The following is a 26,722-nucleotide window of genomic DNA, read 5'->3' as shown; positions in this document are numbered from 1 at the left end:
GCCTCGCACAGAGGTGCCCATGAGTCGACACACGATGTCGCCATGATGTATGGTCCTCTGGAGTGGGCTATTCGTCATAAACTTTAGTGGAATTTGGTTCCGATACCAAATTTGCCATATATTTAGTTTCAAGTTACTTTAAATGTACTAGAATATTTATATCCTATCAAATACTATTCTCTGTGCAATACGGATAATTTGTATCCGTTCTACCTTTCTTAGATCCCCTCCTCCAGACCTGCAAGGTAAAGGAGCAAATAGCACATCGCCATTCATTTCGGTCTGTTAAAACTTTTTAGGAGAATTCCCTCAGTGCCATTAAATTTTTTGAAGTTCCCTCATCGCTTCGGCCGAACTCTAGTCAAATTTAACTGTACATCGACGCTGTTCATACTGTTCACAGCCAGTGGTCTTCACTTACCTCTGAAAATCAGCGGTCTTCTATTTTTCAAAAATTCTAAAACTTTTTGTATGTATTCCATAATCATATGCAATCCATTTTAATTCGATTCAAAAAAACCATGTTTAAAATTTATACTAAAATTTTTTAAAAGACTATTTTTATAACTTCTAATAATTGTTAGAGTCTCAAATAAAATCTCAAAAATCTTAAAAAATCACTAATATTCTTATTATATAATAAAATAATTTTTAAAATTATTTTCAACCCTATGTGATATGACAAAAAATGAGTTCTTTTATAATGCTCTATTACAAATTGCATATAAATAGAGCATTATAAATTAACTTACTTTTTCACCATATAAACTAGAGTTGTAAATAATTTTAAAAATTAGTCCATTACATTAAAAAAATATTAGTGATTTTTTCAGATTTTTAAGATTTTATTTGAGACACTAACAATTGTTAAAAATTATAAAAAGTAGCTTTTTAAAAGAATTTTAGTTTAAATTCTGCACATGTTTTTTGAGTGAATCCAATTAAAATGTATTGCACATGGATTATGAAACCGTAAAAAAATTCTAGGACTTTTGAAGAAATAGAAGACCCATAAACAGTATCGATATACAGTGAAATTTGACAGGATGTGGCCAGGGAATGGCACATAGGGAAAAAAGATAAAAGCGATGTGAGGGAACTTTAAAAAAATTTGATGGCACTGAGGGAATTCTCCCAAACTTCTTCGTTACAGTCCTCGTCAAGACTCATAAGTAGGTCAGTGTTATGTATTATTTTACAAGGATTTCTCAAATCCGCTATCTGAACATATAGCAATTCACTGAAAAAGTGAACATAACAGGAATGCCAGTATGCCAAAGTACAGAAAATTGCTGTATCATCACTTCAATTTCTGGGAACTTAAAATGGTGATGCTCAACTAAGCTGCAGGCATCATAAGCAGCCCTATCAACATTTATCCAATCAAGAATGAGAAGTGAACACGCTCTATCGACGACCCAAGAGCCATCGAGTGTCTTGAGTTGAGAACTGTAGGCTCCTGAATTCACTATCACTTTTGGTCTGTATAGACGGCGTCAACGTCATCGAGTTCAAGCAATTTTGACACAAGCTCCTTGTTTAGTTCCATGGCCTCATCATCCACCTGCGATGACAATACAGAAAGCGTCAGAACTCCTCCAGATACTATGAGGCTCCGGGAAATTTTAATAAACGGACATCATGCAACAAAAGAATCCACAGGGATAACAAGATGCCATGATCAACGGGCTGCCTTGTTAAGAATGCAATGCATACTTGAGATCATAACAAAGAATATTCCCACCCTAGTGTCTTCACTATCATTTGTTTACACGATTACATTGGCTGGCCCATGCTATATACAAAATAAACTACCAAACTATAATGTTTGAGAAACTTGGGGGTATTTATATAAACCATTTGTTTAAAATGTGGCTGAAACCTTAAGATCTGAGAAAAAACTATGATAGGATCGATTCATTGTGTACAACTCATACAGAATTTGACAAATAATTAATCCTTGCATGTTCAGTTTTGGGCCCGTTATGGTAGTAATGGGCGCGTCAGTAAAGGAGTTTTAATTCAGCAATCAAGCAGTTCGGTTAGTGGTAGCATGACAGGAGAAAACGGCCGTGTGGGATGGCACACAATCTTCCTTCATGCCGTAGTTATTTCGGCCTTCATAGCCTAGCCTGTCTTTGTTAGTTTGTAATTTCCCTTTAAATTGCTGTTCAATCAAAGGAAAAGCTGCACTGTGTCGCAACACAAAAATTCTCGGGGTTTTGCTGCTCGTGTGTGTGTTCTTGAGCAAGCTTTCCAACATTTGGTACTAGAGCCTGAGTTGTCAATCCTAGTGCAGCTATGTCGTCGTGGGCTCATATGGGCGTGCAGTCGAGGACTCCTCCGTGCCGAGGCCACCGTAGCTCACCGACACCTCCTCCGCGTCGGCCATGACACCGTGACAACGGTGGCCGCGAGATGGTCGTGCAGCGCGTCGTCAAGGAGGCATCGGGCTCGGTGGTCTACCCCACGCTCACACGGACAAACTACACCGAGTGGGCGCTCGTGATGTAGGTGAACCTGCAGGCGCAAGACCTTTGGGAGGCAATCGAACTCGGCGGTGGTGACTACCACGACAATAGGCTAGCGCTGCCCGCCATTCTCCGCGCCGTGCCGTCGGAGATGCTGTCCACTCTCGCCGTCAAGGACACCGCCAAGGATGCCTGGGACGCGATCAAGACGATGCGCATCGGCATCGAGCATGTTAGAGAGGCGAACGCACAGAAGCTGCGACGTGAGCTCGGCGAGATCGAGTTCAAAGATGGCGAGTCTGTCGACGACTTCGCCATGAGGATCACGAGCCTCGCCAACAACCTCCAAGTACTGGGGGACGAAGTCACTGATGTTGAGGTGGTGCAAAAATTTCTGCAGGTCATTCCAGAACGTCTCCAGCAGGTCACCATCTCCATCGAGACCCTCCTTGATCTGAGCACAATCTCGATTGAGGAGGTGACTGATCGCTTGTGCGCTGTGGAGCAGAGGTACAAGCTCAGCTCTTCGAGCGGCAATGGCGGGAAGAAGCTATTCCTCACTGAGGAGGAGTGGCTAGCTTGCATGAAGAAGCGCGATGGCGAGGGAGGATCCAGTAGCAACGACAATGGCAGCTCCCATCATCGTCATGGCAAGAACCGTGGGCGCGGCCACGGCAACGGGCCGCGTGACGGCAACGCCATCACGTCCAGCCCAGGAGGTGATCGGGACAAATGTCGGAACTATGGCAAATTTGGTCATTGGGCCAAGGATTGCTGCAGCAAGCCGAAGCAGGCTGAGGCCCACTTGACACAGGGCGATGACGATGAGCCCACGCTTTTGATGGCCAAGGCTTGTGTCGCATCGCCCGCCACATCCACTCCGCAGCTGGTCGAGGCGAAGGTATTCGCACAGTTGGATCGAGAGGAGGACCGTGACGATCGGATGTGGTACCTCGACACCGGTGCCACGAACCACATGACCGGGTCGCACGCTGCCTTCTCCGAGATTGACTCTGGAATCCGAGGCTCCATCGTCGACATCGAGGGGCGTGGCACGATCTTGTTCGCCTGCAAGACCGGCGAGCACCGCGCGCTCACGGGGGTGTACATCATTCCCCGGCTCACCACCAACATCATCAGCATCGGCCAGCTTGACGAGAACAGCTGCCAAGTGCTGGTCGACGGCGGCGTCCTGTAGATCTGGGACACAGATTGATGACTGCTGGCGAGGGTGAGGCGCTCCCCCAGCAGGCTGTACATGCTCAGCCTTGACATTGCGCGATCGGTGTGTTTGTCGGCAAGAAGCTCAGAGGAGGCATGGTGCTGGCACGCGAGGTACGGGCACCTCAGCTTCCAGTCCCTGCGCAAGCTCTCCAAGCAGGCCATGGTGCGAGGGCTGCCACGGATTGATCACATTGGTCAAGTCTGCGATGGCTGCCTCGCCGAAAAGCAGAGGCGAGCATCCTTCCCCAAGCTGGCGAAGTATCGCGCGGAGCACATCCTCGACCTTGTGCACGGCGACCTCTGCAGGCCGATCATGCCAACGACGCCTAGCGGCAACTGCTACTTTCTGCTGCTGGTGGATGACTTGAGCCGCTGCATGTGGCTCAGTCTCCTCGCGAGCAAGGACCAAGCTCCAGCGGCAATCAAGCAGTTCCAGGCCATGACAGAGGTGGAGTCGGGAAGGAAGCTAAAGGTACTCCGCACCGACCGCAGCGGCGAATTCACTTCAGTGGAATTCGACGAATACTGCGCCGAGCACGGCGTGCAACGACAGCTCACGACTCCCTATTCTCCGCAACAAAACGGAGTCGTTGAGCGCCGCAATCAGATGGTGGTCGCCATAGCCCGAAGCATGCTGAAGGCGAAGTGCCTCCCCGGAACATATTGGGGTGAGGCCGTCTCCACCGCTGTCTTCATCGTCAACCGTGCACCAACTCGAAGCATCGATGGCAAGACTTCATACGAGGCATGGCACGGCGTGCGGCCAGCGGTGCACTTCCTTCGCACTTTTGGCTGCATCGCGCATGTCAAAAACATGAAGCCCCACCTGAAGAAACTGGACGACCGTAGCAACCCGATGGTCTTCGTCGGCTACGAGAGTGGCTCCAAGGCGTACCGGGTGTACGACCCCGTCAGCAAGCGCGTGCACGTGATACACGATGTCATCTTCGACGAGGCGGCACAGTGGGACTGGAGCGGCCATGTTGAGGTTGATGCGGTGAGCACAGGGGAGCCATTCACCGTGGAGTACACTACGGTGTACGCACCAAGGGCGGTAAAGATCGATGACATGGCTAGCCACCAGGAGTCTCCACAGGCGCCAGACAACGTGCGTGCAACAACACCAAGCGCGGTGAACACGTCAACACATGCGGCGTCAAGTGTAATTGAGTTCGCATCGCCACCGGCAAACCCTGAGGAGTACCTCGATGTCGACCATGACGACGCTCCACTTCGGTTTCGCACCATCGACAACGTCCTCGGGCCAGTCTCACCCCGCGAGCTTGCACCACGCGAGCTGCTCTTCACAACGGCAGATGAGCCAGCCTCGTTCCAGGAGGCTGAACAGGAGGAGTGTTGGAGAAAGGCGATGCTTGAAGAGATGAAATCAATCGAGGACAATTGCACATGGGAGCTTATCGACCCTCCTGCTGGCCATCGACCGATCGAGCTCAAGTGGGTCTTTGGTCAAGCGTGATGAACATGGCACCATCATCAAGCACAAGGCACGACTTGCCGCCAAGGGGTACGTGTAGCGAGCCGGCATCGACTTTGATGAAATCTTCGCTCCAGTGGCGTGCATGGAGTCGGTTAGTGCACTGCTTGATGTGGCGGCGCACAAGGGCTGATAGGTTCATCACATGGACATAAAGAGCGCGTTCCTGAACAGGACCCTGATCGAGGAGGTGTATGTGGCTCAGCCGTCTGGGTTCATCATCGACAGCAGCGAGAACAAGGCGCTTCGACCCCGCAAGGCACTTTGACCTGGCAATGCGCTGTACGGCCTGCGTCAAGCACCCAAGGCGTGGAACGCCAAGCTCGACGCCACCCTTGCTGCTCTTGGGTTCTCTAGGAGCGCCTCTGAGCATGCGGTGTACACTCGCGACAATGGCACGTGACGGGTGGTCATCGGAGTGTACGTCGACGATCTTATCATCACAGGCATCGAGGTCGACGACATTCGCGCGTTCAAGGCCTAGATGAACAAATTCAAGATGAGCGACCTCGAGTTGTTGTCCTACTACCTCGGCACTGAAGTGAAGCAAGAACCGAGCAGCATCTCACTGTGCCAATTGGCCTATGCACTCAAGGTGCTTGAGAAGAGTAGGATGACCGACTGCAACAGCTGTCTGACGCCCACGAAGGCTCGTTTGAAGCTCAGCAAGTCAAGCTCAAGCCCGTTGGTGGACACCACGTTCTACCGGAGCATCATCGGTAGTCTTCGCTACCTGGTAAACACGCGCCCGGACATTGCTTACGCAGTGAGCTACGTTAGCCGATTCATGAAGGAACCGCATGAAGAACACCTGACTACGGTGAAGCACATACTACGGTATGTCGCCGGGACGCACAACTATGGCGCTCACTACACAAAGAAGGGAGACGACGGGCCGGTACTGATCGGCTTCAATGATAGTGATATGGCCGGGGATGTCGACAACAGGAGGAGCACCACACAAGTGTTCTTCTTCCTTGGAGGCAACCCCATCACCTAGCAATCATAGAAACAGCGGGTGGTAGCACTGTCGTCCTGCGAGGCGGAGTACATCGCTGTGGCTACAGCGGCGTGTCAGGGTGTTTGGTTGGCACGACTGCTGAGCGACCTCCTCAGCTCAGAGTCCGGCGCACCGATGCTCAAGGTGGACAGCATGTCCGCGATTGCTTTGATCAAGAAAACCGTCTTCCACGACCGGAGCAAGCATATCGACACTTGATTTCACTTCATCAGGGAGTGCGTTGATGGAGGAAAAATTGTCCTCGGGCACACTCGTACAGAGGATCAGCTCGCGGACATTCTCACGAAGCCACTCGGCCACGTCAAGTTCTTGGAACAGCGCACGAAGATCGGCGTCGTCGAGATTCCAGGTGAACCGGGCAAGTCTTAGGGGGGCATAATGACAAATAATTAATCCTTGCATGTTCAGTTTTGGGCCCGTTATGGTAGTAATGGGTGCGTTAGTAAAGGAGTTTTAATTCAACAATCAAGTAGTTCGGTTAGTGGCAGCATGACAGGAGAAAACGGTCGTGTGGGATGGCACACGATCTTCCTTCATGCCGTAGTTATTTCGGCCTTCATGGCCTGTCTTTGTTAGTTTGTAATTTCCCTTTAAATTGCTGTTCAATCAAAGGAAAAGCTGCACTATGTCGCAGCACAAAAATTCCCGGGGTTTCCTGCTCGTGTGTGTGTTCTTGAGCAGGCTTTCCAACAGAATTGACCATGAGAAAAAGGAAAACCGCATACCTCAATCAGGTTCAGAGGCAGAAGTTCGTAGCCATTATCAGTTTCAAACTTTAGTCCTTCCTCTTGTAGCTTTGATAGCACGACCGGATAGTTTTCTGATGTAGTAACTACCTTGTAAAACCTAGAATGAGCGAAAAGGCAGTTTTAAAATTAAAGGGGTACATGTATCTTTGAATTTTTCTGCAGAAATATTTGCGGCTAAATGCAGTCAATCAGAAAGCAAATTCCCAGGAATATTACATGCAAATTGGCCACTATCTAGAGACCCACCACCGTGACCATGCTTTGAGAATCTGGTCATGCTAAGAACATCGAGTAGTGATTTCACTTGTTGATGGTAACCAGAAGTTTAAGAAAGCGTATCTATATGCAGTGTCTTTTGAAAAGTTACTACAGCACCTATTTGTGTTAACTGCCAGTTATAGGATGCATGTAGATCAAATCTGATGGACTTGAACTTAAATTTCATTGTTGTTTCAGTGAATACTGTTGCATCAAATAAAATCCCATGCGACTGAATATGAGCTGGTACCTTTCTGAAACATCTTCAGAGTCATCATAACCATCATCAAAATCTGGTTCAATGACATCATCAGCACCAGCATCCAAAGCAACAGAAAGCAGTTGGTCCTTATCAGCATCAGTAACTTTTATGTTCACCACTCGAGCTTGTCTGAATCTAAAGGTAACAGACCCAGGGTCAGCCAATTTTGCTCCGCAATCCTTTACCACATTTCTAATACCGGCAACAGATCTTGTAATTTTGTCTGTGAGGACCTCAACGACCATACCTACTCCACCAAAACCATAGACCTGTGAAAAATGCATCATATATTCATATGCTTAAAAACCTTTATAAAACACACAAAAAGATGGTCTGCACCCTAAATAACTCCGTGCACACAATCCTACTCTAGATCTGCCCTGACCAATTTAACTCCGTACATGCAAATATGGTATTGCCCTTAGGCATGCGTTATCGTATGTCATACTATCCATTTAGAGTGCAGACCATAATTACCTCATAAACCTTTTCTGTGTAAGTATCTTGGCCCTTTTCAGATGCCCTTTTTATGTTACGCTCCAATATTTCTTTGGGGATATCAAGTTCCCTTGCTTTCTCCAATATTGCTGCTAAAGCTGTGTTCGATGAAGGACTCGGACCACCTTTCTTGATGCTGTGTGATATCAGTAAAAAGAGCAAGATTAGTTAAAAGAATGGCACCTTAAAGTCTGGCGCCTGGTCTTGTCATGCCATTTTAACAAGACCTATCTTTTGCAAGGAAATAGTGACATTCAGTGTAGGGACTAAGCAGGTAATCAGTTAAATAACACAAGTGCAATTCCCTAACAAGACATACATATAAGTAAAACACGCTATGCTACTCACAGTGAATATATTGCATATTAGCTGACGACAGCGTGTTGAACTAATCCTAAACTCCAGATAACTTAAACTACGAAATCAATAAATATAGTAAAACACGCTATGCTTTTCAAAGAGTACATATCAGCAGACATTAGCAGATGACAACATGTTGGATTAACGCAGTACTCCAGGCAATCTTAATCACTAAAATCAACAAAATATCAAAAGAAACACCCACGCAGCAACAATTTCTTTTCCGATTTTGCTGTTGCGCTTCATCTTCTTCAAATTCTGGGCATCCTGAGCAAAAGAAACAACTGGTGTAAGGATACCTATTGAGAAATTGAAGTTAACTACATTCAGCAAGCAATGAATGTTGCTTCCTATTAATTTTTTTAGCTGTTTCTCCTCATGCAAGGTACATTAATTCCTAGCAGCACAGCTAGTCCAGTGACAAATTAAACATGATATTCCTTGCTGCACTGCATCCACTTCCTCTATGCGAAATAAGCTAGAGCCAGCCATACTTGCATTGTGAGTTAGCACTAATCTTGAACTACTGGAACACGGTGTAGTAGAACATGCCAAGAGTACATCACCTTCCTTCCGGCAATCTTGCAAGAGCGCCGTCCCATGCAGAGCGGATGGAACGTCGAAATCCTCCGCCTCGCCGCGTGCCTCTGGAACAAACCGGCGTTCCCAATAGCGCCATTCCCTGACGAGACAAACAAATCAATCGAAGGGCCAAACTTTTCAAGTGAACTGGACCGGCGAAGGAGAGCGAGCGATGCCGAGCGAGGACGGGCGGGATACCCTGGAGGAGTGGGGCGATTCGGAGAGCGGTGGCCGAGGCGGACAGAGACGAGGCCCTGTGGAGCATCGCGCCCAGGGCCCGCGCGGCGGACGCCATGGCGAGCTGGCGGCCGCAGGGGAGGAGCGCGCGCAGCAACTGTTCGACGAATTGCCGCTCCCGGGTGCGGCAGTGGCGCTGTGCACGGCCGCGGTGGTGGGAGGAGTCGGCTGGGCGTGAGACCGGATCTGGTGGGCTTGGTGGCCTACGGCGCAGATTTGATGTTGTTTCTGCACGCTGTCAATGCTGGGCCGTTGGATCGACCATGCGCTACTAGCCTGGGGATAGTAGACCAATTTGTTTGAGTAATTGCAGATAGACAGTAGATCGAAAAAAAATCTTTGTTCTATTGATGATGATGTTTATATATATATAATATATATATATATTCTCTATTCTACTCCCTGCGCTAAAAATAGCTATTCAACGCACCGGTCGCACCGCCCCCCCCCCCAGACCCAGACCAGCCCCGAACCACCCCGCGCCCCGCCCCCACCCCCCCCCCCCCGACCCAGACCAAACTCGCGAAACCCCGCCAACCAACCCGCAATCGTAATCCAGCAATTATTACGACCATAAAATTTTATGTTATTACGACCGTTTATGTATTATATCTTTACCGTAATTATTTAATCTTTATAACCGTAACCATATAGCAACCAGATCAAAACAATCGCAACCGTGTTCCATTCATATTTCAACCGTATATTTCTTTCTTATTTAACGATTCGACGTGGCAATTAACTGTATCGATTCCCAACTGTAATTTTATATTATATATGGTCGTATACGTCTAACATACCTTTGACAGTCATGTTGACGCCGAACCCGCACATAACCGTACTGAACTAGATAATATAACCATATATATTTTATTCTTTCACGGTCCCCCTTGCGGCACATAACCTTACCTATTCGTATTTACTCATTTGTTTTAACCGTATATACGTTATTTATTCACGACAGGACAATTTACAAAAAAAATGTTGCCCTGTCGGTTTTGTCATTCATGTTTTAACATTAAAACTTTTACTCAATCATGTTTAGAGCGTTAAAACACGATTGTTCCGAAAAATAAAAGCACGAATGATTTAATCATAATTGATTTATGGTTACATAGATATTTTGAATATGTTTATGTGTACGAAAGATCACTCGTTACCATAAAATTAAATTTTACGCTTCATAACAATATGATTTACGGCTCTCTGTATGATTCATATATGGTTCATAAATGTATATTTTACTACAGGCCAATCTAAGTTATACGGTCCCCTGATTGTTTTGTGTACGATTAAAAATCTGGAAATCAACTCGTTCTCAACAAAAATTATTTTATGGTTATACGGTTCCCTGACCAAAGGACATCTTCATACGGTTGCGGAAGCAAATTTACGGCTGCGATCGAAAGTTTTACGGCTAAAAAATATTTTCCCGATCGAAACGGACCAAATATGCTCTTCATACGGTTACGGAAGCAAAATATACGGCTGCGGTCGAAAGTTTTACGGCTTCGAGCGGATTTCCCGAGCGAATCTACGATCGGGGCGCGGGGTATCGTGGGGCGCTAAATAGCTATTCAACGCGCAGCGCTAAGAATAGCAGCGCCCTATATATATATATATATATATATATATATGAAGGGATGACAAATATACTTGTGGGGAAATCGATTTTCCCAATGGGTGTCACTTCATCAGTTACACTAATTACAGAGATTAACTGCAATGACAATTAGTGGCTAATTGATCACATGTGTTAATCCTTGACCTCGGTTACTGTGAGGTGGGACATCTCGAGTGGGATCCTGCGGAGCCTAATGTTCTCCACTGCATAGGCACCAACAGCAACGAGGGTGGCGACTGTGATTCTAACAGTAGCCAGAGAAGCCGAACAAATCGATTCGTGTATATGGCTAGAAGCAACGACCCCCCATCGACTGACCCAATGACGATAGATCCAGAGGCCGTAGTCGATCACAGAACGGAAATTTCAAAAGATCCGACGATAGCTGTCGCCCCTAATGGTACTAGCGTCGAGTTACCACCAAAAACATCTGCAGCTGAAGCCTTGCATGCACCCGACACGATCCTTCACTGGCGGACCACGGGAGAACAGATACCTCCTGGCCTCTCCCGGTGACTTCCGGTGGGTACGCCTCTGCTTGTGACAACTCATGGCTCGAGGAAGAAGCTCCCTTCGAACAGTCACCATGAGGCTTCCTCGGCTAAACCACCACCGAGCCTTGGTAACGACGTGTTCAATACTCTATATGCTAACATACGAGGAGCACATCTGATTCTTCGATCCCTTTCAGAGTTAGATTCGGCAAATCCGCTAACCCCTATGGTCAATGAAGTCAAGACCTTACTCGATGCAGCTCAGATCCAAGTTGCTCGAGCAAATAATCCCAGCAATTCCAGCCCCCCAATCGGTACGGTATTGGCTCGAGGAGCCATGGGCGGGAACGCTCTCGAGTAGGGGAATCTCAGACAGGAAGCTCAGGTGGTCGAGCTCGAACACAACAATATGGGTCAAACTGTAACTGCCCCATCCATAGGCGCGGAAATTAGGAGGACCTGAGGACGGTGATCGAAAACCACCATGAAGAATGTCGTGAAGATGATCGCTGCTACTATGACCGCAGGTCTATAGGACGGGATGGTTGACATGATTCCCTTGCTCGAAGAGGCAGGTGTAAATGTTCTCCACCACCTCCTCCTGATGAGTTCGACGGAGACTACGAGGCTTTCGTACACGAACTTGGGTCAATTCGGTGGCCCGAGAAGTTCAAAGCGGGCCCGATCCAGAAATATGACGGGAAAATAAATCCCAACGAGTGGTTGCAGATTTATACCACTGTTATTCAAACAGCTAGTGGTGACAATCGAGTAATGGCCAATTACCTGTTAACTGTCCTCGATGGACCCGCAAGATCCTGGTTGCTAAACTTGCCACCCAACTCGATTAGTTCGTGGGCAGAACTCAAGGCTCAGTTCATAGCTAATTTCCAAGGCACATTCGAGCGATCAGGAACGGAGAACGATCTTTACTAGCTACACCAAGGCGACAGTGAATCTCTTCGAAATTTTATCCACCGGTTTAACAACAAACGTAACACGATCCCCAACATCTCCGACTAGTCGGTAATCATTGCCTTCAAATGAGGTGTTCAGGACACAGATTTACGTGGAAAGATGGCTACTCGGAAGATCCGTACGGTCAAAGAGTTTTTCAAGTTAGCCGACAAGTGCGCAAAACGAGCAGAAGCGCATGTACATGCTAAAAACCTTCAATCTAGCAAGGACAAACCCGAGTCCTCGAAGAGTGGAGGAAAGAAAACCCAACCTGGTGACAAGCGCAAGGGACCTGATACGGCTATAGCTACAGTCGACAGGAACAAATCGCGCAGCAACGGGGACAACAAAGGCCTCAGTCGAGGTGGCGGGAAGTGGTGTCCCATCCATCGGAGCAACCAGCACGACTTCGACGAGTGCTATGTATCCAAGAAAAAGCTTGACGAAAAGATCAAGGCAAACGCTGAGTGTGGTAACAAGCAGGCTAAGTCGAATGTTTAGGGCAGTAAGCCCCTGTTCCATGAGGCAGACCACAGCTTGGCGCACATCTTCGGAGGATCCTCCACGTACGAGTGCAAAAGGCAGTACAAGACGGTCGAGCAAGAAGTTAACTTGGCCCTAACTGGGCCCACCCGGTATCTCAGGTGGTCGGAACAGTCGACCACCTTTGGTCAAACCGTTCATCCGGTCGCGATACCACATCCTGGTCGATACCCAGTCATGGTTCAGCCGACCATACTCAATAATAAAGTTTCTAGAACTCTGGTCGATGGTGGTTAGTTCACTCAACCTCGTTTTCTCCAAAACCTTGGACAAGATGGGAATTCAGAGATCAAAGCTTAAAACAGAGTCGAGCCTTTCCACGACATAACTCCCAACTCATCGACCATGCCTCTCGACCGGATCGAGCTGCCGGTCATGTTTGGCACGCCCGGCAATTTCTGCACATAAAAGTTAACCTTTGATATCGTGAACTTCGAGATGGCGTACAATGTGATTCTAAGCTGGCCAATGCTGGGCAAGTTCATGGTGGTGGTTCACTATGCTTACCAAATGCTCAAGATCTTGGGTCCTAAGGGGGGCATTATAGTTAAAGGGGATCAGCGCGCAGCGGTCAAATGCGACAAGCAAAGCCTGGATATGGTCAAAGACTTCAGTCGAGTGGCTATCATCCCTAAGGATGCAAATTCTAAGCGTCAAAGGCACCAAGATGTCGTCGATGCCAAAAACTCCATGCTCGTAAGTCTCGCTAGCACCTTTGAGTCCGACGACCACATGACATAGCTTCAAGTATGAAATGACAACACGTCCGTTTCTGTCTCTGTCGGGGACGTTACATGACGTAGCCAGTCCCGACATAAAATAACAAATACGAAGTGTTACGTGATGCAATACTTTCTGGCATAAAATGATAGCATCAAAGTGCAACAGTCAGTACAGGCCATATTCGGCACATGAGATGCCAAATATAACATTGTAGCTTATATTCGGCACCTCATGTGCTGAAAATCAGGTACATGCCATATTTGGCACATGAGGTGCCGAATATGGGCTACAGTACCATATTCGACACCTTGTATGCCGAATATGACCGGATCCATATTTTTTCGGCATACGATGTACTAAAAGTCAGTTTTCGATAAATAAGATGTCGAATACGGATGTTAAAATTATAAATACGATAATATATTATCTATTTCGATAAGTACGATCACGTATGTTATCTAATTTTAGTTTTTTTTTTGCCATATCATTTTCTACTGTTACGATTAGTAAGAAACTAATTCGTGAAGACTTTATGTGAGGGCTGGCAATGGTGGAGAGTATTTTAGCTTTCAATGTTCCTCCCGCTTGTCTCTTGGAAAATAGTTGCTCAACATTCAGGGGCTATTTAGTTCTAGTCCTAGTGCAGCCAAGTCAAAATTTGGCCATATAAAAATTAAGATCATACTAAAATTTGATCATATCCAGTATTTGATTTGAGGTTAAATCAGAATTTTAATCGGCTAAAAATTAGAGCAATCATTTTGGATACTAAAATCTTAACTAGTTTTACTATAGAAAAAATTTAGTCAGCTAATTTTTAAAAAATATGACCAAATTTTAGCCTTGATCTAAACGGAGGTCAAATTTTGGAGATGTGACCTAATTTTAACTTAGCTTCTTATAAGAACAAAAACCAAACAGCCCCTCAGCTCCACGTTCTGAAATGAATCAAGCGTAATCCAATGGATCTGTTCATTCTTTATTTTGAGAAGCAGCTGCTGCTGGAATCAATGAGATACAAGGGAAGGTCACAGGTATCACAGTCTGGGCTTGACTGGTTGCAAATTGCAGTTGGGGTGAAACGAGTTTTTTTTTAATATATTTTTTCGAGTTTAAATTTAAATAAATAGATTCCCGGCGAAAAGATTTGCAAAAGTAGGCGCCCACAGCCCTCTCAGAGGGCTGCAGCCCTCTCAGAGGGCGGGTACGGGTGCTAACCGCCCCCTGAGAGGGCGGTAGGCCTAACCGCCCGGGCCCCACAGCTTACCGCCCCCTCAGGGGGCGGGTAGAGGTCCTTACCGCCCGCCCGCCGCCCCGCGCCGGCCCCCTGCGCCCTGAGTCTATAAAAACCCCGAAAATTGGAGAAAAAACCAGAAAATTCGGAAAAAAAGAAAAGTTGAGAAGAGAGAGGAGAAGAGAGGAGAGGAGAGGGGAGGAAGAGAGATCGGCGAAGCCCTCTGCGGATTTGGAAAAAAATTTCAGGTCAATCTTTTTATCCTTTTTATTGTTGTTAATTAGTGCAGTAGTAGTATATGACATAGATTTTAGATAGTTAGATCTAGGGTTTAGAAAATTGTAAAATTTAGTTAGAAAATTGCACGATAATAGTTGAATATAGAATATTATTTTTAGTACATTATTTTCAATTTGTTACCTGTAGTATATCATTTGTAGTATATTATTTTTAGTATGTTGTTTGTAGTATATAGTTTATAGTATATTACTTGTACATGCAGACGTATGAGTCAACAGTAGATGATAATTTGCGAACCTAGGGTAGCATTTAAAAACTATTTTATCCGATAATCAGAAATATAGTTTGTTGTCTTAACATGTGTTATGTTTGCGGGTGTTTTCAGGAATGGAAGATAAATTAATTTTTCAGATATATTATGGTGAGGGTGAAATTATGTACGGTCCCAACGGTGTAGATCTCTCTGGATTTCGCCATGTTATGAAGGGGCTTAGTAAGGCTAATGAGAGGACTATTGTGGGGGTGTGCAAATGGCTCATGCGGTTTTTCCAACTGGATCCGCAGCAATATGAGCTGAAATTGAAAAGTGTTCTGAGCCGTGCTAGTCATGGATACTTTGGTGAGCTTGTTCCCATCGAAGCCACATCAACTTGGAGGCAGTATGTAGATATATGCTGTGAACGTGGCATGCCGCTTGTTTTATTAGCTGCGGCGTACCTGAAAGATCAAAATGAGGTGAACTCTGAAGAAGCAGTAGCAGGACCAAGTGAGGCAGTGGAAGATGAGTCAGAGGCGGCTAATGTAGGGTCCAGAGAGGAGGTTGGTGATGTTCCAGACCTGGAGCCGATGGGTGTAGCTGATGAAGGGGAGCACATCCCTAGCATTATTGAAGATATGGATTTGGAGGATGAAGAGTTGGAGGAAGGCCTTGCCGATAGGGATTCTTCTGATGAGGAGGGTAATACTGCAGTTCCTGCGGAGTGGCGGGATCAAGAATTTTCGAAGTTGGTGGTTAGCGAGGCTAACCAGACACCGTGGCCATACCATGAGAATGAGGTGTCACAGGGTGCTATGTACCCTACAAAAGAGGCAGTTATTGATGCTGTGAAATTCTGTTCGTTGTCTCTTCGTAGGCAATTCAAGGTTGTTAAATCAAGTAAAAGAGAGTACGATGTGAAGTGCTTGGTTCCTGAGTGCCCTTGGCGGGTGCACGCATTTAGAGGGAAATGGGCAGACTACTGGCAATGCTCAATAGTTAAGGAACATAATTGTCATATTGAGGAAATAGAGTTCGCCCATCGGAACCTGTCTTCTGCTTTCATTGCAAATGTTATGTACGGAGAGATTGTGGACAACCTAAGGTATGAGCCACGATCAATAATCCGTGCTATTGAGCAAAGGTTCCAGTACACAATAAATTATGCGAAGGCATGGAGGGCGAAACAAAAGGCTATTGAGATTAGGTTCGGTACATATGAAGATTCGTATCACAATCTACCTCGTCAATTAGCCACAATTTGTGCAAGAAATCCAGGCAGCTACTATGATATCAAGCATTACCCCTCTACTGATGTGGAGTACAACGGAAAAAGAGTGTTGCAGCGTGCTTTCTTTGCATTCGGTGCAACTATCAAAGCATTTAGATATTGCCGACCCATCATATGCCTAGATGGAACATTCCTAACTGGGAAGTACAAAGGGCAGATATTATCTGCAATAGGGGTCAACGGTAACAACCAAGTGCTGCCACTAGGGTTTGCGTTCATGGAGAGTGAGAATGGGGACAGCTGGTATTGGTTCCTAGAGCGGGTGAAGCATGCAATTGTTCTTGACCGACCAGATGTGTGTCTCATTCATGATAGACATGCAGGATTGTTGCAGGCTTTGCTGGATATGCAACACGGTAGCGTGCGACGGGGTGTACCAGTACAGTGGCCAGATCTCAAAAGCAGGTGGTGCATGCGCCATATGGGTGCGAACTTCTACAGACAGTTTAAAAACAAAGAGTTAATGAAGCTCTTCAAGAAGTTGTGCAGTCAGAACCAACAACGTAAGTTCAATGCATTATGGGCAAGACTTGATGAACTGACTCTTAAACAAACTGCGGAGGCCGCACCTAACCGTGAGGAACCAATAGCTCTCGGTCGGCTCCCAACCGATACTCCGCAGATTGTACGGAGATCTGGCTCATCTATTAGGAGCTTTTCACAGTGGATACGCAATGAGCCCAATGAAAAATGGGCTCTGCTGTACGACAGTGGTGGTGCCAGGTATGGAGTAATGACTACAAACCTTGCAGAGGTTTATAACTGGGTCATGCGAGGAATGAGGTCCCTACCACTAGTTGGAATTGTAGAAGGCATTTTGCATGGCACCTGCAAGTACTTCATTGATCGGTTTGCAGCTGTTAAGGTTGTAATGGAGGACAATCGTATGCTTTATGGCCGGATGCTATGTGAGTACATGGAGAAGGCAAATAGGAAGGCCCACATGCATCGCGCAAATCAAGAGGGCACAGCAGAGCACAGGTTCAGTGTCCTGTGTCGGGATAAGGGTCGAAGGGGGGGGGGGGGTAGACGTGAGCGGCATGTTCAAGAGTGTGTGCTAAGGAGTGGGACATGCATATGTAGTTGTCAGAAGCCACAATTACTCCACAAACCTTGTACACATGTCATAGCTGCGTGCGCGGAGCACCATATGCTTCCAAGGCAATATGTGTCACAATATTTTATGAAAGATCAAGTACTGAACACCTGGAACCAGGAGCTGTATGGTTACGGCATTGTTGACACTTTTACAAGTAACCCAGGGCCTTCAAGAATATATGTGCCTGATTTGGGAAAGATGAAGAACGCACCGGGCCGAAGACAATCTCGGCAGATTCGTAACGATATGGATGAATCCGAGGCTGGCCCTAGGATGCAGCGATGCAATTAGTGCAATGAAGTAGGTCACACTTACAAATATTGTCCCAAAAGTGCAGGCGGTGATGCACCTGTTGTCTAGGTCAGCTAGTTTTGTACTTTGTATTAATATGTGTTAATTTTGCGTACGGTTAATTTGCATTCGAAGTTTGTTGTTCTTGTATTTATTTCTCAATGTACTAATGTACATGTCTTTCAAATGCAGAGATGGCTCAGCCTTCGACCCCAGAGCTTTTGGACCCTGCCGTGGACAAGAAGCATCGCAGCTTTTTATCCGCCGAGCACCAGACGGACCTAGGAGTGTTTCGCCCACGAGGCCCTAGAGAGCTGCTGACGGTAGACGAGCGCTGGATCCACAGGTACTTAGAAAAGCTGATGGTGTTACATATCATTTCGCTGCTGTTGTTACATATTATTGATGTACTGCAATACTTATAGGTTGGGAGCGGCCGGACTCCTACCGCTTTGCCGGTTGGTCGAGGCCCGAACGACGGAAGACCCCGAGGTTGCGGCTCGTCGTTTCTACTTCGATCGGTCGCTGATAGCAGCACTGGTCGACCGTTGGAGGCCGGAGACACATACGTTCCACCTACCGTGCGGAGAGATGACCCCGACCCTGCAGGACGTCTCCTACCTCTTAGGCCTTCCTTGCGCGGGAGCTGCGGTTGGGGTGATCGATATGCAGGCTGACTGGATGAACGACATGCATCAGCGATTTGGGCCGGTGGAGCGAAAGGCGGATGCACCCCCGTACGTGCCTGAGTTCTTAGCCGATGCACGAGGGCCAACGAAGAAGTGGATCCTACAGTTCCAGGTATGGTAACATGCAACCTATCGATTTCTAACAAATTATGTCGTAATGATTATTTCTGACACCAGTCATATATGCAGCCGACGTACATCCACCCACAAGCCAACGCATACGCGGTCTCGAGACATTTGGAGGCCTACCTCCTTTGGTTGTTTGGGTGGGTGATGTTCACTAGTGGCCAAGGCCACCTGGTTACGAGGACCCTTGTGCCGTACGCCCGGTCGATAGCGGACGCGCATGCAGAGGATGTACCGCAGTTCAGCTGGGCATTAGCTGTTCTTGCTGCGACGTATCGGGCGCTCTGCGACGCATGCATGAAGAAGGAGGCGCTAGCCACTTTTGCCGGGTGTCCACTTCTTCTTCAGCTATGGTCGTACGAGCATTTCGCCATAGGTAGGCCGGTGGTGGATCGCTCCCCGTACCCAGAGGAGTGGTACGGCGAGATCTAACGTGATTATTTGTTCACAGGCCCCTCCAGCCAGTACACATGGACGCCTGCCGAGCCTTCATAGTCCTCCTACCCTAGTCAGGAGGATGAGGCTGGCCCCGACACCGCATACGACATCGTCCGTGACTTCTTCGGGGGCACACCTGACTACGACGTCCTTCAGCGGTCCCAGGTTTCCAGTGCACCGCTTCGGACCCAGCCCACGCATGACGAGCCCTCAACACCGGTGGTCCCTACTAGGCCTAGCAGACACGTCGGCCCACCTGACCCCCTCACCTACTCCAGGGGTCACGTAAGGGTTAACCAGCGGCATCGGGACCACGATGGGGCGCACGGACGATGGCAACGAGGGAGGCATGAGTAGCATTTTACATTTTTTGTAACTAACATATGCGTATTCGCTTCGTGATGTGCTCATATGTATTAAGACACGTTCACTTTGTATGGTCGACTTAGCATTTCGTAAATGCATTTCATATTCAGACACGTTCAATGAAGAAGTGACCACAGCACTAAACTTTAACCATGACTTGACAACACATGCCTCCTGCCGCAGGCTTTAAACAAGATGTGACAACACTACCCAGCTTTTTCAAATCAGTAAATGACAACACGGGTACCAATAAACGTGGAATCTCTGACCATGGGCAACGACAAAACTGTCCTATTCTTCAAGATGGAATCCGATGCTCCTCCCGCCAGCTACGCCCATGCCCTAATTCCTTTCTTTAAGAGCGAATCCAATGCTCCTGCCTCTCCCAACTATATGTAGCCAAACCTCCTTACGGAGAAGCATCGCTCATTTCTCAAATATCTCAAGTGCAATATCTTCCTCAGCTCCATCGATCCCACCAAAGAAACATTGGGGGACTACCGTACCTGAAGGTCTCGAACCACCAATGTGCTTCTGTGGTGACCTTTGTAAGCTCCGCGAGTCGCAGGACATCTCATACACCTATGGACTACGCTTCTTCATGTGTGCCAACTACGAGTATGACAAGCCTCGCAATGCAACAACTGGTTATCGACCGGTACGGTAACAGATGTCCGCCTCATCTCTTCCGATTACGCACCCTCTTTTACTAACCGCTCATCTTGTTCCATTTGTTCAGTCCCCTCCACCGCTCTGTGATTTTATTCAGTGGCTCGACAATGAGCAAAATGACTCACAGAAGCTGTGGGTCGACATGAACATGAGGTGGAGAAGGGAAGCGTACGCACGTCGGGAGTACGAGCAACAGCAAGAGGAACTTCGTCTCAAGCGGGAGGAAGAAGAGCGCATGAGGAAGGCGGCGCACGACCGTACCGTGGCTCAGGCTCGAGAGGCTGAGAGGGAAAGGAAGCGGGAGAGAGCCCGCCGTGCTAAGGCGGCAGGTCCCGATGCCCTCCAAAAAGGAAAGTATCCTAGATGCACGCAGTAGAGAGTACCTAATGTAACCCGACATACTTTCCTTCCCTAAGGCATGTTATGATTAGGATCGGCGCACTAATAAGGTCTTAGTGCGAACCGTACATGCCACCTTTGTTTCCTCATCGTGTCGTCGCGGTTACAGTGTATTGTAATGTTTTCACCATGTGTTCAATACTATGTTTATCCTCGTTCACACCCCATACCCACGTAAAATGCTGCAACTACTAATTACTGATTTTTTCCTCCCGTTATTACATAACCTACTCCAAATTTAATTTCTTAATTTCCTTACACCCCTTCTTTTTTTCCTTCAATTAAAAAATAATACATTTTTATAGAATAAAATAGAAAAAAATTAATTTTACATGAAAAAAGCCCCTAACCGCCCTCTCAGAGGGCGGCTAGCACCCGTACCCGCCCTCTGAGAGGGCTGCAGCCCTTGCAGCCCTCTGAGAGGGCGGTGGACGCCTACTTTTGCAAATCTTTTCGCCGAGAATCTATTTATTTAAATTTAAACTCGAAAAAATATATAAAAAAAACTCGGGGTGAAACTGTCAATGAAGGTCACAGGCCCATCAGAAGTCACAAGCCCAAGTCAAAACCCTCTCATCTTGGTCAACGAGCTGGTTCCCCTCCTTCCCCAAAACCCTAGCCTCCTCCCATCCCGCCTCCCCCTGTCCAGTGCTCACCTCCCGCCATGAACTACCGCTTCCAGAACCTCCTCGGCGCGCCGTACCGCGGAGGCGACGCCGTCTTCGCCGGTGACTCCCCCGTCCTCCTCTCGGCGGTCGGCAACCGCGTCGCGTCCACCGACCTCGCCGCCTCCTCCTCCCTCACGCTCCCCTTCGAGTCCTCCTCCAACGTCACCCGCCTCGCCGCCTCCCCCTCGGGTGATTTCCTCCTCGCCGCGGACGACCACGGCCGCGCGCTCTACGCCAACCTCCGCCGCCGCGCCGTCCTCCACCGCGTCTCCTTCAAGGGCGCGCCCTCCGCCGTCCGCTTCAGCCCCGACGGCGAGCTCATCGCTGTGGCCGTCGGGAAGGTCGTCCAGATCTGGCGCTCGCCGGCGTTCCGCAGGGAGTTCTTCCCCTTCCACCTCCTCCGCACGTTTCCTGGCTTCGCCGCCGGCGTCACAGCCTTCGACTGGTCCCCTGACTCCGCGTTTCTCCTTGCGTCCTGCAAGGACCTTACAGCCCGCCTCTGTCCCGTCAAGAAGGGCCTAGGAGGTAAGCCCTTCCTGTTCCTCGGCCACCGCGCTGCTGTCGTTGGTGCCTTCTTCGCGACGGATAAGAAGACAGGGAGCGTCAACAGGGCTTACACAATTTCCAAGGACGGAGCTATCTTTACATGGAATTTGGTGGAAGGAAACGATGCTTCACCTCCACCTTCACCGGGGACGCCAGAGCAGGAATCGGAACAGAATGATGCCATGGAATTGGATGGTGGGAGGAGGAAAAGGAAGAGTTTGGGAGAACTGGACACCACTCCGCTGCATTTGGCAAAATGGGAGTTGCAGGAAAAACACTTCTTCATGCAATCACCGGCTAAGTTAACAGCATGTGATTACCACCGGGAGCTCGACATGGTGGTGGTTGGATTCTCTAATGGAGTATTTGGGCTTTACCAGATGCCAGACTTTGTGTGCCTCCACTTGCTGTCAATATCAAGGGAGAAGATCACCACTGCTATTTTCAACAGTTTGGGGAATTGGCTGGTTTTTGGATGCGCCAAACTTGGGCAGCTGCTGGTGTGGGAGTGGCGGTCGGAGAGCTACATTTTGAAGCAGCAGGGGCACTACTTCGATGTGAATTGCATTGCATACTCACCAGATTCTCAGTTATTGGCCACTGGAGCTGATGATAACAAAGTCAAGGTGCGTGCTAAGTGAAGAATAATTTTTTTTTAATATTTTGGATACTTATTTAGTTAGTGTTAATAACCTGCACAGCAAGATTGATAATGTTACCGATGTGCTGCAGGTCTGGACAGTTTCTTCTGGGTTCGGTTTCATAACATTTTCGGAGCATACAAATGCTGTTACTGCAGTTCATTTTATGGCCAATAACCATTCTCTTCTAAGTGCCTCCCTTGACGGGACTATCCGAGCTTGGGATTTGTTCCGCTATCGCAACTTCAGAACATTTACCACCCCTTCACCCAGACAGTTTGTTTCTTTAACAGCAGACCCAAGTGGAGAAGTGATATGCGCTGGAACACTTGATTCATTTGAGGTTTGTTTATGCAGCCATCCTCTCCTTCCCTGATAATTTCCGCGTGGCTTATGCTTAACTTCTGGTTACTATGAAACATTTTCTGCAGATATTTGTTTGGTCAATGAAAACCGGTCGATTGTTGGATATACTCAGTGGCCACCAAGGACCAGTTCATGGTCTAATGTTTTCACCGATCAATGTAAGAGAGCATCCCTTGCTGTTTTCTTGTTTCTTTTCTGGTTTTTAGAACTATAATTTGTTACAAGCAAAACACTTTATAACCGTGCACAAGCACACTTTTGTTCCATTTACTGTATTTATCTGTTCTGTATGTTTCATTAATTCAACAGAACAGTGACTTGGTACTGTTTGACAGGCTATTCTGGCTTCATCATCATGGGACAAAACTGTTCGCCTTTGGGATGTTTTTGAGAGCAAGGGGGCAGTGGAAACTTTTCAACATTCACATGATGTTCTTACTTTGGCTTATCGTCCTGATGGAAGACAGATAGCATGCAGCACATTAGATGGCCTAATCCATTTTTGGGATCCATTCGATGGCTTGTTGATGTATACAATCGAGGGCCGCAGGGATATTGCTGGGGGCCGCCTCATGACTGATAGAAGATCTTCAGCTAATACAACTATAGGGAAGTACTTCACTACATTGTGCTATTCTGCTGATGGGAGTTGTATTTTAGCTGGAGGTAACAGCAAATATATATGCATGTATGACGTTGGAGAACAGGTCAGGAAATCTTTCTTGTGATAATTGCAACTTTGTTGCATATTTTATGTTAACTATCTTAAGAGTGTCACCAGTTTTGTTTATGCATTTTGCACACTCTCTACAAACTTGCTGGGTATTATACTGTTATCTAGTACCAATTGCTACCCAGCGCACTTTATCTTGCTACTAAGTGTCAGAAATATTTACCTGGTGGTGTCATGAACTGTAAGACATCAACAGTTAGCAACCCAAATCTGAAGCCAATGCCTGAATTTTCTCCATTTGCTACGGTGACAGCTAAATATCACATTTGAGGTCAAAATTTGACTTTTAAGCACGTCTTAGTCCGCGATAGTGCTGGAAATCATTTATTGTTTTTAGAGAAAATCCATTATACACCGCTGAATAACTACACGGTCACAAATCATTCAATGCGAGGCTGACATGTGTGACCAGTCCACGTGTCATCAAGACATTGGTGGCATATAGGGGACATATGGAGGTATTCAATGGCACATAAGTAATCACCCTTTTTGTTATGTTTTTGTTTGAGCAGGTACTGTTGCGTAGATTCCAGATCACTCGCAATCTCTCATTGGATGGAGTTCTTGATTTTCTGAACTCAAAAAGGATGACAGATGCTGGTGCGCTAGATCTCATTGATGATGAAGATAGTGATGTTGAAGAAGGAATTGATCAACAAACAAGAGGAAACTTGGGGCTTGGTTTACCTGGATCAATGGCAAATAGGGGAAGACCCATAGCTCGGACAAAATGTGTTAAATTTGCTCCAACTGGAAGATCTTTTGCTGCAGCAACCATTGATGGCGTTCTATTGTACTCAGTTGATGAATCATTTATTTTTGATCCAACAGATCTTGACATTGATGTTACACCTGAGGTATTTACTTCATGCCTTTTCTTATTTGAGTATTGCCTTCTCAAAATTATACTCATCAATTTGCAACAAACTTCTGTATTTGATGTTTCTATAGAAAGTAGAGGAAGCTCTTGCAGAAAACCAACATCAGAGAGCCCTTATACTTGGCCTCCGATTAAATGAGGACTCCTTAATTAAGAAGTGCATATTCGCTGTGGATCCATCCAATATACGAGCAATTTGTTCGGCGATACCTTATAAGTATCTCCAAAGATTGATTGATGCATTTGCTGACCTTTTGGAAAGTTGCCCCCATCTGGAATTTATCCTCCTGTGGTCTCAGGTATTATCCTCATTTTATTTTTTATCCCCTCTATTGAAGCTGATGTTTTGGTTAACATACCGTATTTGTTAAATTCTTTTCTTTTTGTCACAGGAGCTATGTAAGGTTCATGGGCACTATATTCAACAGAACTCCAGAACCTTGCTTCCCGCTCTGAAATCGTTGCATAAGTCTATAACAAGACTACATCAAGATTTGGCAGACACTTGCTCTTCTAATGAGTACTTGTTGAAATATTTGTGCTCTGCTGGTACAAAGAATTAGGCTGTGTTGAGAAATGCTGAGTTCAGTGAGTACATCTTTGTGGATCTCCATGATTGCAATCTCCACAGAAGGTATGCATGTGTTTGCAAACCCGGGCGAGGACGTGAGCATGGAGAAGTTCAGCAGCTGAGGTTTATCTGTCAACCCTTTTGCCCTGGATGTGCATTCTTGCTTAATGACGTGGTAAGTGGCTGCTGTGCTCAATATACTTAAGCAACTTGATTGATTATCAGGCTAAAGTTGAGCTGAGTCCGGTGGGACTTTTGGCAGTTTTGTCATAGGGATCTAAATATGTTGGACATGGATGGATGGTGCCTTTTGTTTGTAATTTTTCCTCGTTGTATCAGGGATGGCATGTGCATCCCCAATTAAAAGAAATATTACCCACCAATTTTGTTAGCAAAGATCTCCTTGGGAGACATTGTTATAAACGAGCAAAATGATAACTTGATGTGTTCTCGATGCACTAGTTGCTAGTGTCTGGAAATTGATATTTTTCACATCTATGTCATATCCACCAGTGTTGCATATTTCTGCTGCTGAGCCTGTGCCATATGATCGACTAGTGTGCATCTCTGATGAGCTTAAGCTGCATATGCTCGCCAGGTCTGTGTTCCTCGTGGATGTCCAGAGCCTTGGAAAAAAAGAAGCAAAAGGTAAACGGCCTACTGGCCTCCGACTTGCTCGCTCTGATCAACCGTATCCTTGCTTCTGTTCGTAGATTGGTCAAGGAGAAGGAAGCGATGGCCAACAGGTGTGTCGAGTTGGAGAAACAGCTGGCTCACGAAAGAGAGCTCGGGCGCTTGCTGCAGCAAAGGTGTGGCAAGCTCTAGCGAGAAGGCTGCGCTTTCCGTCGAGCACTTCTAGCTCAAGGAGGATGAACATAATACCCTCAGCATTCTTTAGGACGCTTTCAAAGCGCTGGCGGATCCCCTTGGGAGCCTCGGGGTGGGAGCCACTGAGTCAAAGGACAACTGCATGGTTTGGACCTGGGCCTATGCCATCAAGGTCTTGGCAGAAAAAATTTCTGAGCTCTCAGCAACCCTGGCGTTGAGTGGGGTAGAGGACGTGGCGTAGGCGGTGAGGTCGTTTGCGGAGTACATTTTCCGGTGTTGCCGTAGTCATGACCACAACTTTAGCCTAGACCTTGTCCAGGAGCGAGCCGTGGTCGCCGGACCCGAAGTTGAGGAGAGACTTTAGCAGGAGTGTCAAGGAGCGGTGGATTGCGTGACATCTGTCTTCCGGGTGGAGGCCATTGAGGAGTAAAGAATCTGATTGTAACTTTTGTTCTGTAATATATTTGAATGAAGCCCCTTTCTTTTTGTTCTCTAATGAGTTTGTGTTGTTGTGGTCTTAGATTTTATGGAGTGTCCGAACCATCCGCCCGTACTGAGCCCCCACCTATGCCGACCAGCCCCCAAGCTCTTGCTGAATCCCTGTCCATTCCCACCGACGATCCCGCCGACCGGCGTATTTTGGAGGTGGCGACCGAATGTGAGCTGGGGTTTGCGATCGAGCAGGCAAGTACGTCGAGCGATTTTCAAGGTGTGTCATTCCGACCATCTGAGCCACTTGCTGGTCCTAGATTACCCATGCAAGACTTGATCAGCTGACTCCTGTGTGGCTTATGACCTATTTTTTGACCAGCCTGCCAGGAGGAGCTACTCGCGGTGCTGAGGGATCTAGAGCGGGTGACCAGGGACAACATCCTGTAGAGAGAGGAATT

At 47.1% G+C, this 26,722-nt stretch overlaps 3 protein-coding genes across 4 annotated transcripts; 2 read left to right on the top strand and 1 right to left on the bottom strand.

The window, feature by feature from the left end:
* Positions 1 to 1,095: 1,095 nt before the first annotated feature.
* LOC133929243 (probable transcriptional regulatory protein At2g25830) lies at positions 1,096 to 9,359 on the bottom strand. Its single transcript, XM_062375925.1, has 7 exons — positions 9,119 to 9,359; positions 8,905 to 9,020; positions 8,544 to 8,605; positions 7,958 to 8,114; positions 7,469 to 7,749; positions 6,937 to 7,057; positions 1,096 to 1,564 (listed from the first exon to the last, which is right to left on the bottom strand). The coding sequence occupies exons 1-7, from the start codon at positions 9,213 to 9,215 to the stop codon at positions 1,472 to 1,474; spliced, it is 927 nt and encodes a 308-aa protein (XP_062231909.1). The 5' UTR covers positions 9,216 to 9,359; the 3' UTR covers positions 1,096 to 1,471.
* A 9,037-nt stretch (positions 9,360 to 18,396) lies between these two features.
* On the top strand, positions 18,397 to 21,218 carry LOC133928167 (protein MAIN-LIKE 2-like). Its single transcript, XM_062374417.1, has 3 exons — positions 18,397 to 18,710; positions 18,788 to 19,145; positions 21,130 to 21,218. The coding sequence occupies exons 1-3, from the start codon at positions 18,501 to 18,503 to the stop codon at positions 21,216 to 21,218; spliced, it is 657 nt and encodes a 218-aa protein (XP_062230401.1). The 5' UTR covers positions 18,397 to 18,500.
* LOC133929242 (periodic tryptophan protein 2-like) lies at positions 21,172 to 26,328 on the top strand. Of its 2 annotated transcripts, XR_009911578.1 has the most exons (8): positions 21,172 to 22,439; positions 22,546 to 22,797; positions 22,886 to 22,978; positions 23,156 to 23,527; positions 24,066 to 24,410; positions 24,505 to 24,732; positions 24,826 to 25,179; positions 25,603 to 26,328. XR_009911578.1 is itself a non-coding variant. In XM_062375924.1 (7 exons), exons 1-7 carry the CDS (start codon positions 21,264 to 21,266, stop codon positions 24,994 to 24,996), a joined length of 2,637 nt encoding a protein of 878 aa, XP_062231908.1. In that variant the 5' UTR covers positions 21,172 to 21,263; the 3' UTR covers positions 24,997 to 25,526. The 2 variants fall into 2 exon arrangements, 1 of the variants encoding a protein (XP_062231908.1); XM_062375924.1 differs by lacking the exon at positions 25,603 to 26,328 and having other exon boundaries at positions 24,826 to 25,526.
* The last annotated feature ends 394 nt before the right edge of the window (positions 26,329 to 26,722 follow it).

The sequence above is a fragment of the Phragmites australis genome, chromosome 9, assembly GCF_958298935.1.
Source record: "Phragmites australis chromosome 9, lpPhrAust1.1, whole genome shotgun sequence".
In the NCBI taxonomy this organism is placed as follows: domain Eukaryota; kingdom Viridiplantae; phylum Streptophyta; class Magnoliopsida; order Poales; family Poaceae; genus Phragmites; species Phragmites australis.
This window is presented reverse-complemented; position numbering and strand designations above follow the sequence as displayed.